At 37.8% G+C, this 13,816-nt stretch overlaps 1 protein-coding gene across 1 annotated transcript in view; it reads right to left on the bottom strand.

Moving 5' to 3' along the window:
* Positions 1–13,816, bottom strand: part of LOC101417236 (olfactory receptor 7A17-like) — a 69,720-nt gene that overhangs the window by 41,199 nt on the left and 14,705 nt on the right. Inside the window, exon 3 of the mRNA XM_058290412.2 lies at positions 10,733–11,675. Within this exon, the coding sequence (XP_058146395.2) occupies positions 10,733–11,675 (943 nt within the window). The remainder of the gene's footprint in view (positions 1–10,732; positions 11,676–13,816) is intronic.

The raw sequence follows: 13,816 nt of genomic DNA on the forward strand, positions 1-13,816 counted from the left end.
CAATGTTCAAAACAAAGAGAAAATTCTAAAAGCAGCAAAAGAAAAGAGAACCATCACATACAAAGGATGATCCATAAGATTAAGTGCTGATTTCTCATGGAGGCAAGAAGGCAAGGTATGATATAGTCAAGGTACAAAAAGAAAAACATTTCCAACCAAGAAAACTCTACCCAGCTAAGCTAGCATTCAAAAATGATGGAGAGTTTAAAATATTCACAGATAAACAGAAATTAAAAGAGTATGACAAGAAGAACGCTGCCCTTCATGAAATACTAAAGGGAGTACTGTAGGAAGAAAGAAAAAAACAGGAGAGACAAAGTTGGAGGAGAGTATAAGAGCAACAAAAAAGACAAAAAGAGAAGGAAATAAAGAAACAAAATATGACAAACACAAGTCCAAACAAAATATGGCTAACATAAATAATTCCTTGAGAATAATAACACTGAATGTCAATGGATTAAACTCACCTGTCAAAAGATTCAGCATGGAAGATTGGATAAGGAAATATGACACATATATATTCTGTCTACAAGAAACACATCTTAGACCCAGGGATTCAAGGAGGTTGAAAGTGATTGGCTGGAAAACAATCTTACAAGCCAACAATAACCAAGAAAAGGCAAGAGTAGCTATATTAATATCAGACAAAATAGACTTTAAATGCAAAACTATAGTGAGACATAAAGATGGATACTATATGTTTGTGAAAGGGATAATCTTTATAGAAGAATGAACAATAATAAATATTTATGCCCCTAAAATGGGCGCCTTCAAATACGTGATGAAAACACTGGAAAAACTAAGTGAAAGAATAGATGCTTCTACAATTATAGTGGGAGATTTTAATACACCACTATCAACTTTAGACAGAACATCTCAAAAGAGAATCACTAAAGAAACAAAATTTTTGAACAGTATATTAGAGGAGCTGTATATAATAGACATATACAAATCATTATAACTGAACAGCAGGTATACATTTTTCTCAAGTGCACATTGATCATTCTCCAAGATATACCATATGCTAGGCCACAAAGAAAGGCACAATGAATTCACAAAGATCGAAAACACAAAAAATATTTTTTCTGACCACAGTGGAGTGAAGCTGGAAATCTGCAAGTGCCAGAGGCCCAGATTTCACATCAAGATATGAAATTAAACAGCACACTCTTAGAAAAACAGTGGGTCAAAGAGGAAATCTCAAAAGAAATAAATAACTACCTTGAAACAAATGATAATAACAAAACATACCAAAACTTATGGGATGCAGCAAAAGCAGTACTGAGAGGGAAATGTATAGCCATAAATTCATACTTCAAAAAAGAAGAAAGAGCAAAAATTGAAGAACTAACTGCACATTTAGAGGAATTAGTTAAAAAAACAACAAAGTAATCCCACAGGAAGAAGAAAGAAAGAAATAACAAAGATAAGAGCAAAACTAAATGAAATAGAAACTAAGAAAGTACTTAAAAAGATAAACAAGACCAAGACCTGTTTTTTTGAGAAGAGCAATACAATTGACAAACCCTTAGTGAGACTAACAAAGAAAAAAAGACAGACGATACAAGTACAAAATAAGAAATGAGAAAGGAGATATCACCACTGACCCCACAGAAATAAAGACTATCATAAGAAGATATTTTGAAAAATTATATTCTAACAAAAAAGACAATTCAGAGGAAATTCCTAGAAACACATAAGCAGCCCATATTGATGAAAGAAGAAATTGATGATCTCAACAAAACAATCACAAGTAAAGAGATAGAATCAGTCATTAAAAACAACCCAACTAAGAAGAGCCCAGGGCCAGATGGCTTCACAGGTGAATCCTACAAAACATTCTGGAAAGAACTAACACAAATCCTGCTGAAAATCTTCCAAAAAATCGAAACAGAAGGAATATTGCCTAACTCTTTCTATGATGCCAACATTGCCCTAGTACCAAAGCCAAATAAAGACACCACAAGAAAGGAAAATTACAGACAAATTTCCCTAATGACGCTGATGCAAAAATACTTAACAAAATACTTGCTAATCGCATTCAACAACACATTAAAAGATTTATACAGCACGAAAAGTGAGATTCATTTGCGGTATGCAAGGAAGGTTCAACATAAGAAAATCAATCAATGTAATACACCATATAAACAGATTGAAGGAAAAAAAACACATAATTATAACTATAGATGCAAAAAAGCATTTGACAAAATACAGCACCCTTTTTTGATAAAAACACTCCAAATGATCAGAATACAAAGACATTTCTTGAACATGATAAAGTGTATATATGAAAAACCCACAGCCAACATCATTTACAATGGCGATATCCTAAAATCCTTCCCTCTAAAGTCAGGAACAAGACAAGGATGCCCACTATCTCCCCTTCTATTTACATTGTCTTAGAAGTACTTGCCTGAGCACTGAGGGAAGAACCAGATATAAAAGGCATTCAAATTGGAAAGGAAGAAGTCAAAATTTCATTATCTGCAGATGACATTATCCTATACATAGAAAACCCTGAGAGGTCTACAACAAAGCTTCTAGAACTCATAAATGAGTTTAGTAAAGTTGCAGGTTATAAGATCAATGCGCAAAAATCAGTAGCATTTCTGTAACACCAATAATGAGCAAGATCAGGAGGAAATCAAGAGAGAATTTCTATTCACAATAGTAAATAAAATAATCAAATATTAAGGAATAAACTTAACCAAAGATGTAAAAACTTATACACCAAGAACTATATAAGACTGTTCGAGGAAATAAAAAGAAGACCTAAATAAATGGAAGAATATTCCCTGTTCATGCATAGGAAGATTAAATAGTATTAAGATGTCTATCCTACAAAAACTGATCTACACATTCAATGCAATCCCAATAAAAATCAACACAGCATTCTTCAAGGAACTAGAAAAACTAACCATGAAATATATTTGGAAAGGAAAGAGGCCCCAAATAGGGGCCAACTAACACCTTATACAAATATCAACTCAAGATGGATCAAAGACTTAAATATAAGAGTCAAGATCATAAAGGTTTTGTAAAGTAGTGTAAGGATGTATTTACATGATCTTGTAATAGGAAATGGCTTCATGAACATCATACCCAAAGCACAAACAGCAAAAGAACAAATAGATAAATGGGACTTCCTCAAATTTAAAGCATTCTGCACCTCAATGGATTTTGTCAAGAAAGTGAAAAAAGAGCCTACACAATGGGATAAAATATGTGGTAACCATATATCTGATAGGAGACTTATAACCTGTATGTATAAAGAACTCCTATACCTAGAAAATAAAAAGAGAAACAACCCATTTTAAAAAAAGGGAAAAGATTAAAACAGACACTTGTCCAAAGAAAAAATACAAAAGCCTATAAAGCATATGAAAAAATGCTCCGAATCTCTAGCTACTAGGGAAATGCAAATCAAAACTTCAATAAGATACTATTTTGCTCCCATAAAATTAGCAGCTATGAAAAAAACAGAAGACTACAAATCTTGAAGTGCATGTGGAGGAATGGGAACACTCATCCATGGCTAGTGGGAATGCAGAATGATCCAGCCATTCTGGAGGACAGTTTGGCATTTTATCAAAAAACTAGCTATAGATTTGCCATATGACCTAGCAATTCCATTACTGGGTATATAAGCAGTAGAACTGAAAACAAGGACACAAACCGATATATGCACACCAATGTTCATAGCAGCATTGTTCACTATTGCCAAAAGTTGGAATCAACCCAAATGCCCATCAACAGATGAATGGATAAATAAAGTGTGGTATATACATAAAATTGAATTCTACTCAGCTTTAAGAATGAATACACTACAAACACATGTGATAACATGGAGGAATCTTGAGAACCTTTTGTTGAGTGAAGCAACCCAGGCATTGTAGGACAAATACTACATGACCTCAATGATATGAAATAAGTAAACTAAGCTGCCTCAGAGAGTTAGCAACTGGATGATAGGCTTACAGTAAATTGTTGGGGGAGGGTGGGTAGAGGAAGGATGTAAGCTGAGACATACATGGGTGAAATATATGATAAGCTGGAGGTAAGTAGTTTTATAATGAAGGGATAAAATGGCGGAATAGGGTTACCTCTGGTTGGGGATTTGAGATTTTGAGGGGTCCTAAGGGTGGGAGGATGGGTAATATTGCCCAAGAAATTGGGGGAAGAGTGGGGCAACATACGAACATAGGAGATTGTAAGATATGTTGTTGAGAGTATAATTCTGAGAAAACATTTTCAAAAATATAATAAGGAAGGTTACCTGTTTAAGATGCTTAAAGGGGGATAATCCAATGCAGGACAGATTCCTAGGGAGTGTGTGAGTGCTCATTTTGCCATAGTGGGTTATATCATTGGATAAAGACCCATATAATGAGAGTGAAGATATACCCACATCCTGGGAGGACTGATGTTCTCAAATAGAGGGAATTGTATCTCTCAAGAGAAATGGTGGCTCCCAATGCATTAGGGCAGTTGAGCATGTCAAACCCTCAACACTGTTGCAGGTATCTCTGAACTTGGCCCTTCAAGCAATGAAGATTGACTCTCACTGTAGGCCCTAAGAGGAGCAGTAGAGAGGTATTGAATAGATGGATAAAATGTAACTGTGTGGGCAATAGAAGTGTTCCACAAGATTATGAAAGGATGGATGTAAGTCATGTTAAATTACACCAAAAATATATAGGGTCCGATAGGCTAAAATGTAAGTCATAATGTAAAAGATAACTAAAAATTTAGAAAATTGTATAGTCTAAAATATAAACCACAATGTAAATCCATATATTACCTTGTTTGATAGCTATTGTTTCAATATCTGTACATCAGTTTATGTAAATATAGTATGAATATGTAAAAAGTTTATGGGTGTGGAATGGAAAAGCAGTTTATGTTGGATATGAGGGAGTACTGTATATTGTATATATGAATTACCGTGATCTAAAACTCTTCTGAAGATAAGCTTAATAATTAGGAAAATAAAAAGAAAGGACATAGACACTGAAGAAAAGATAGAAGAAGTTGCCTTGCCAATCTGCATACAGGGCAACACTTATTGCAGTGATGGAAGGCAAAACATTAAAAACAAAGCTTTTGCATTTCAAAATTTTTGATACCCCAATTTATTTTTACCTTAATTTTTCTAAATTAATGTGTATTCTATATCTAACCTTATATCTATATCATCACTATATTTCATTTTACTATTAATGGAACCTGGCAATATATTGGGCTTCATTTTTGAAGAAATTTTGGATCACAGAGAAGTTCAAAAATGGCAGGGGAGGAATACTGGTGTGGGATATTATTGACAGGGGACACATGGTTGGCAGGGAGTCTTACAGGGCATATATCCAGGGTACGTAAAAATGTTTGGGTATTTTCATAGTGGTTACAATCAAAAACAACTAAGGGAGTGCTGAGTCCTAGCCAGTGGAGCTCTATCACAGTTCCTAAAGGAACAGCAACAATCCCCCAAATGCAACGGCAAAGACCAAAAAAGAAAGAAGGTCCAAAAATGAGCCCTCGATACTAATGACTATGCTTGTAAGCCTGTGCACCTGAAATAAGAACAAGGCCTAGAGCTGCAGGGTGCCTAAGAGTTACCTCCTGAGATCCTCCATGCTGCTCAAATGTGGCCAGTCTCGAAGCCAAACTCAGCATGTAAATGTGTTGCCTTACCCCCAGCAGGGGACATGAACTTTGGGGATGAGCCTCCATGGCACCAAGGGATTACTTCCAAGTCCCAGCTGATGATGTAACTAGAAAAAGACCTTGAATAAATGGGTCAACTCAGACCAGCAGAATATCTCAGTCTACATATAATACCAGGAGATAAAAATGCTTTTTGACCTGAAGAAAAGGGGGAAATGGAAAGGACAAATGAGTTTATATGGCTATGAGTCTCCCAGAAGAGCCAGGAGGTTATCAGAGGTGTGGCCCTTATGCACACCTGAGCAGAGTCCCAGAGACAGATAAAGTAGAAACAACCCCAGGTATTGGTTCTACAGAGACCCACAGGTTCTATGGTCATGGCAGATGGAGTTCAGTGCTATCTCAGGTGGCCCTACTTTTGAGTTTGTGTTTCTGTGTGATGGAGCTGGACTTAGATGTGATCTTTGTCCACAAGTCTCTCCTTTTACTTTTACTGGAAATGTAGTTTGTGCTGGTGTTTAGTATATACCCAGGGGACCTGTGATAGCCAGGCCCTGAGCCTCATCAGACTTGCAAATCCTTCACTCTGGTGTATTGGACTTCCCTGACTCATTTACCATGGAGGTGATGAAGGTCAACCACTGCACCAGGGAGCCTGCAACTGAAAGCAGGAGAATTGCATCCAGCATCCATGTGGAATCTAAGCCCCCTCTTGATGTAGATGTGGAGTGGACACAACCATTCCAAGGCCCATAGGATGGAGGGATAGAGTATGGATTAGAATGGACTTACTGATATTCTATTCATGAATTATTGTGAATAGTAATCAAAGAACATGTGGCATTGATGCAGAGAAAGTGGCCATGGTGGCTGCTGGGGGTAGGGAGTGGGAGGAAGAGATGAGATGTGGGGGCATTTGTGGGACTTGGAGTTGCCCTGGGTGCTGCTGCAGGGACATTTATGGGATATTGTATGTCCTCCCATGGCCCATTGGGTGGACTGTGGGAGAGTGTGAGCTATGATGTGGACCATTGACCATGAGGTGCAGTGGTGCTCAGAGATGTATTCACCAAAGGCAATTAATGTCTCATGATGATGCAGGAGATTGTTGTTATGGGGGAAGGAGTGGGGTGATGGGGGTGGGGGGGTATATGTGAACCTCATATTTTTTTAATGTAATATTAAAAAAAATAGAGACAAAAAAATAAGTATGTCAAGCCCTCAACATTTTTGCAGTTATCTCTGAATATGGTCCCTCAAGTAATGAAGATTGATTCTTATGGTGGGTGTTGAGGGGAGTAGGAAAGAGGTGTTGAATACATGGAATCAGGGTAACTGTGGGGCAATGGAAATGTTCCACAGGATCCAGACATGATGAATATAGGTCATGTTAAATTACACCAAAAATGTATAAAAGTCTGTGGGCTAAAATGTAAAACATAAGATAACTAAAAATTTAGAAAATTTTATAGTCTGAAATATAAACTATCATGTAAACCCAAATGGAACCATGTTTGAAAGCTATCATTTCAATATCTGTTTATTAGCTGCAGTAAATACAATATGAACATATAAAAAGTTCACTGTTGGGGAAGGGAAAAAGGGTTTGATGTTGGACATGTGGGAGTATCATATATTGTATATGTGAATTACTGTGACCTTAAACTTATGTCAAAAGAAACTAATAATCATGGGGAGAAAAAAAGAAAGGAGGTAGACACTGATGAAGAAATGAAAGAAATTTCATTGCCACTGTAGATACAGGGCAACACCTGTAGCAGTGATGAAAGGCAAAATATCAAAAACAAAGCTTTTCCATTTTTTCATTTATTTGATACCCACTTTATTTTTCCATTACTTAATTTTTCTAAATTTCTATGTATTCTTTACCTAACTTTTAAACCCATCACTATATTCCATTTTTCTATTAATGGAAGCTGGCAATATATTTGGGTTTCCTTTTTGTGGAATTTTGGGCTACAGAGAGTTTCAACTATGGTGGGGGAGAAGCACTTGTGTGGAGTGTCATTAGTGGGGGACACACGGTTGGGAGGGATTTTTCTATGGCATGTATACAGGGTACATAGAAAGGTTTGGATATTTTCATAGTGGTTTCAGTTGGAAATGACAGATGAGAGAGTGCTGAATTCCTGACCAGGGGAGCTCTATCACATCCCTGTGGAACAATGGCAAAAGTGCAATGGCAAAGATGAATAAAGAAGGATGGTCCAATGATGACCCCTTGATACTAATGGCTCTGATTATGAGCCTGTGTGCGTGAAATATGAACTAGGCCTATAGCTGTGGGTTGCCTAAGAGTTACCTCCTGAGAGCCTTCATGTTGCTCAAATGCCATCACTCTCTAAGCCAAACTCAGCATGTAGATGCATTACGTTCCCCCCAGTGTGGGACATGACTCCCGGGGATGAGCCTCCCTGGCACTGAGGGATTACTACCAAGCACCAGCTAATGATGTAACAACAAAAAGTCCATGAGCAAAGAGATCAACTCAGACTAGCAGAATATCTCAGCCTACATGTAATATCAGGTTTTAAAAACTGCATTTTGACCTTCGATAAAAGGGGGAAATGGAAAGGACAAATGAGTTTACATGGCTATGAGTCTCCAAAAAAGAGCCAGAAGGTCATCACGGGGTGATGTTTATGCATGCCTCATCAGGTTACCAGAGACAGTCAAGGTAGATGGAAACCCATGGACTGGTTCTCCTGAGAAATGCAGTGACCCACAGGTTCTATGGTCAAGGCAGATGGCTCTGTAGCTCAGGGCCATATTAGTTGGCTCTGCTTTGGAGTTTGTGTTCCTGAATGTGATGGAGTTGGACTTAGATATAACCTTTCTACACATGCCTCTTCTGTTACTATTACCAAACCTGTGGTTGGTGTTTGGGTTGGTGTATACTCAGGAGACTTGAATCTCTGAACTCTCCATGTGACAGCCAGGCCCTGGGCCTCAGCAGACTTGCAGCTCTTTCCCTCTGGTTTCTTGAGTTTACCCTGGCGAGCTGAGAGGGAGGGGAAGAGGGTCACCCACCACACCAGGGAGCCAAGAGTGCCTACAGCTGCAAGCAGTAGAATTGAATCCATCATACATGTGGAATCTGAACCCCCTCTTGATGTAGAAGGGGACTGGACATAGCCACCCCATGTCCACCCCATGTCCATAATGAAGGAATATAGTACGGATTAGAGCAGAATTACTGGTGTTCTGCTAGGGAAATATTGTGATTAGTAAGGGCAGAAATTGTAATAGTGACGTGGAGAGAGTGGCCACGGTGGCTGCTGACGGTTGGGAGAGGGAAGAAGAGATATGGTGTGGGGGCATTTTCAGGATTTGGAGTTGTCCTAGGTTGTGCTGCAGGGACGGATACTGGACATTGTGTGTCCTGTCGTGGCCCACCGGCTTGACTGGGGGAGAGTGTGGACTACAATATGGACCACTGTCCATGTGCTGCAGTGGTTCTCCAGAATGTATTCGCTGGGTGCAGTGGATGTGCCACAACGATGGAAGAGTTTGTTGATGTGGGAGGGTTTGCATGGGTGGGGTGGGTGGTATATGGGGACCTCATATTTTTTGAATGTAGTATTTAAAGAAAATAAAGAAAATCAATTAAAAAATAAAACTCCATACCATAGACTCTAGTATCTTAGTTATTTAATTCTGGGATATCTTGTTATGCTGCAATAGCTAATAGACACATAATTAACACTAACAGAAAGGAGGATAACAGAAAATTCTGATTCTTATATTTTTCTTGCATTTCTTCAGGCATTTGAATACAGAATTGATTATCACATTTTTTCCCCAAATTTACATCAGATAACTGTACTTAAAACTGACTACAAAAGGTTACCTTTCAGATAACTAGGAGCTTATGGACAGATAAGCATATTTGTACAGAATTGATGGCCCTGAGACAGAAGCCGCCTAAACCAGAAATATTTTGGAGCAGGAATACACACTCTTGTGTCAATCATCTATTGTTCATATAGGTAAGTACGTAGTTTGTTCCCTCATCTGATGTTTCCTGTTTTCATATATGTTAAAAAGGGCACAAAGTTTGCTTAGAAGAACATACGGATAACAAGTGTAGTTATCACTGGAAATTTTCAAGCAGAAACGGGAATATGATTCAGTAAAATAATATAGAATGTAGACTACAGTCCTATGTACCAGTGGATATATAGCCTTACATATGAACATCAAGCTTCCATTTGTCAATGATTACAAACAAATCATCAAAAAGAAAAAAATGTTTATATTAAAACAATGCATGATTTTTAAACTTTCCATGGGAATGTTCTAAATGATATGTGATGCTATGTCCATATAATACCATAAATTTATACAGATATTTTTAATCTATAATTCACCTGAAAGACATGGATTGGACACACCATTTTAGCTTTAGTATCTTCTTCTAAAAAACATCCATGTTAATCTCTGTTGGCAAACAGCTGAATAAGAAGACTGGATTCTAATGAGAGGAATAAAACCAGATTACCATCTATAAGAAGGTTAATATGTGAAAGCTGAAATTATTGCAAAGAGCATATAGAAAGGAATAATCGACACAAAACCTAAAAGCTGTACTGTCAGACATTCCCCTAGATTATAATTTTATAAATGGACTTAGACAACAGGTGTTATTTATTTTTTTCCATAGCAGCACAGAAACTCACCATGCTCTTTCATTTAAAAAGAGGAATATGTTTCTTTAATGATAAATGAGGATTTCAGAAAAGAAAATCCTTAAGGAAATCATGATTCTTGAAATATGATGGAATTTCCAAATTGGTTCCCATCCATGTTTGAGAATAAATTTGGAAATTGGGAAGGTGAATAAAGGAAATAAGTGTAACTTATGAAAAGGAGAGAGATACCTTAATTTTAAAAAAAGTGATTTAAAATCAATCACTTTGAAACTCTATGTATTAAATAGAAAAGACAACTTCTACTCACATGTTTGGTGTACAGAGTTCACAGTTTCTGGATGTGTCGTTGAGTTCTGTATTCATAGTCACATCCTCAGCTGCAAGGATAATGATACCTTTGATTTCCTTCCAAATAATTTTTTCAGAGCCCCCTTTAGGTCTTTATTTCTCAGGCTGTAGATGAAGGGGTTCAGCATGGGTGTGACCACAGTGTACATCACTGAGGCTGGAGCACCTGAATGTGTGTTCTGTGAGTCAGCAGAACTAAGGTACACCGCTATGCTTGTACAATAAAATAAGGAGACCACCAAGAGGTGAGATGCACAAGTGGAAAATGCTTTATACTTCCCCTGAGCTGATGAGATTGCATGTATTGAAGAAACAATTTTAAAGTAAGAGAAAAGGATCCCAGCAAGGGGACCTCCACCCAGAAGCCCAGTTGAAAAGTACATCACTATTTCATTGATGAAGGAGTCAGAACAGGCAAGTTGGACCAACTGATTAAGTTCACAGAAAAAGTGTGGGATTTCCAAGGGTGCACAAAAGGGCAGCTGCAACACCATTAAGCTTTCTAGCAAGGAATGCAGGGAAATCATAATCCAGGACCCAAGTACAAGCAGGACACAGAGCCAGGGGTTCATGATGACTATGTAGTGCAGGGGGTGACAGATGGCCACAAAGCGGTCATAGGCCATCACAGCCAGGAGGACAGCATCTAACCCTGCAAACTGCATGAAACAAGACATCTGAGTGATGCATCCTGCATAGGTTATGGCTCTGCTCTGTTCCTGTATGTTTACCAGCATCTTTGGCACAGTGGTGGAGGATAAACAGATGTCTATTAAAGATAAGTTGCAGAGGAAGAAGTACATGGGCTTTTGGAGGTGGGAGTCAGTGATGGTGGCTAGAATGATGAGCAGGTTCCCAGTGCACGTAGCCAAGTACATGTCCAGAAACAGCCCAAAGATTAAGGGCTGTAATTCTGGCTCCTCTGAAAATCCCAGGAGAAGAAATTTTGAAATTTGGGTGTCATTTCCTGGCTTCAGATTGTTTTTATGACTACCAAAAAGAAGAAAGAAATCAATAAATTTCACACCAACAGGTATTACTATCACAGATGAAATGCTATAATTTCTATTTTTAAGTCAAGATATTAATTTCTATATATTTTTATGCCTCTGATCCATTAAGGAACTTACAGTACCAATTCTAAGGAGGATTTCCTGACCCTTTCTTGACTTCTTCAAGCACTCACAAATTCTACATTTTAATGAAATATCTATTCATTCACTGGAGGTGTGTGTGTTGAATGATGTATATATATACCAGGCGATGTGTAGACAATAGTAAAACAGCACTGCAACAAATAAACACTATATTCTGAAGATTCAGAAAGAATGTAAATGAATAAAAAATGATCATATAGATGTCAGATGTAACACTCTTAGGAGAGGAGCTAGAAAAAAGGAGACAGTGTAAAGGAAGTACTATTTTTTATCTTTTGTTCAAGCAGGTCCTGTAGAAAAGTAGTCATTTTAGCATACACCTCTCAGTGAGAACTTGGGAGTCACAAGGAAATCTGGGGAAGCGTGATCACTTGAGAGAATGTCAAGGGAACACACCCTAAAGAAGGGGCTGGATTCTGATGCTCAAGATCAACAAGGAAGCCTGTTTGGTTAGGGAATAGAACAAAAGGGAGACTGATAAGGTGGCGAGAGAAGAGTTAAGAATGAAGTGAGGAGGAAACGGTGAATACAAATGCATTTTTATGGCTAAGTCATTTCAGAGTCCAGAGTTCATTCTAGAAATTTATGTGTATGCAAGTCCAGGATAATCTCATTGAGTGACACAGTAAAGAAAGCCTCAAATTGCAGGGCTCCTGAAGGCTCTAGAGACATCCAAAAACTATTAGCAGGGAAGACAGCTTAGGAATTATGCATTCTGGCAGTGGACCCTACTTTGGAATTTATGCTCCAAGTCTAGCAGAGTTAGCTTCATTTATAGGTTCTCGACATGTGTGTCTTCTGCCCATTTTATTTACATCTAAAAGTGTCACTGTAATTGATAAACATATTCCTGGAGACTTAAATATGTTCAGTTCATCCTTGTGCCAGGGGAGCCCTGAATTTCAGCAGGGTTGCAACACCTACTCTTCAGTTCATTGGACTCATCCAGGACAACTAACAAGGAGATGATACAGGATAACATCCATTCCAAGGAACAGAGTGTCTGCAATGGCAAGGAAGATATTCCAATCCATCTGCCCCATGGATTCCAAGCCTCCTCTCATCTAGAAGCAGAGTAGGCATCAACATCACCAAATCCTCATGATTGGGAAATGAACAATGGACTAACGTGACTTAGTATTATTCTACTATAGACTTATTATTATTCTAACAATGGAAGAGCTCTTAACATTGATATAAAGACAATGACCACCAGAAGTTCTGAAGGATAGGAAAGGAAAAATATGTGTAATATGAGAGCATTTTCAGGACATTAGATTTGTCCTGCATGACATTGCAGTGGTAGATAAAGGCCATTGAATATTTTGTAAACACCTTTAAAAATTGTGCAGGACAGCGTATAAAGTATAATATGACCTATAGTCCATGGTTAGTAGCAATGCTTCAAAATGTGTTCATCACTTGAAACATGTACACACTAATGAAATATGTTGTTACTATGGGAAAGTGTGTGAGGGTGAGGGTTTGGAGCATATGGGGATCTATTATATTTTTTATGTAATGTTTATGGAATCTAAATCTTCTTTAAAAATAAAAATAAATCATTCTTTAAAAAAATGTGGTGGGCTTATGTCTGCTGTTAAAACTTCATGACAAAGAGAACCCTTGACCATATGTTGTACTGCTCATTTTTTGACTTGTTTTCTAATGATTCCCCCACTATAAATGAAAATATCCTTTATACCTAAGTCTCTGTATTATAAGGCACATACTTTGCAACATGAGCCCAGGTACGCCTGCTCTGAAGACAGACCACATCAGCACTCATGCAGATAGCACACCATGGCTTCTTCATGTGCATTAATGGTCTTTCAACAATACACAGCATGGTCATGAGTGGAAACAGGGCAGAACACGCAGACTTTCATTTCTAAAATTGTCATCTTTCTATGTTCATGTAAACCATGGGCTTACCTTTGGTGTGACTACTTGAGAGGTTTTTTAAAAATAAAG

Source organism: Dasypus novemcinctus, chromosome 30 (genome assembly GCF_030445035.2).
Source record: "Dasypus novemcinctus isolate mDasNov1 chromosome 30, mDasNov1.1.hap2, whole genome shotgun sequence".
NCBI classification, from domain to species: domain Eukaryota; kingdom Metazoa; phylum Chordata; class Mammalia; order Cingulata; family Dasypodidae; genus Dasypus; species Dasypus novemcinctus.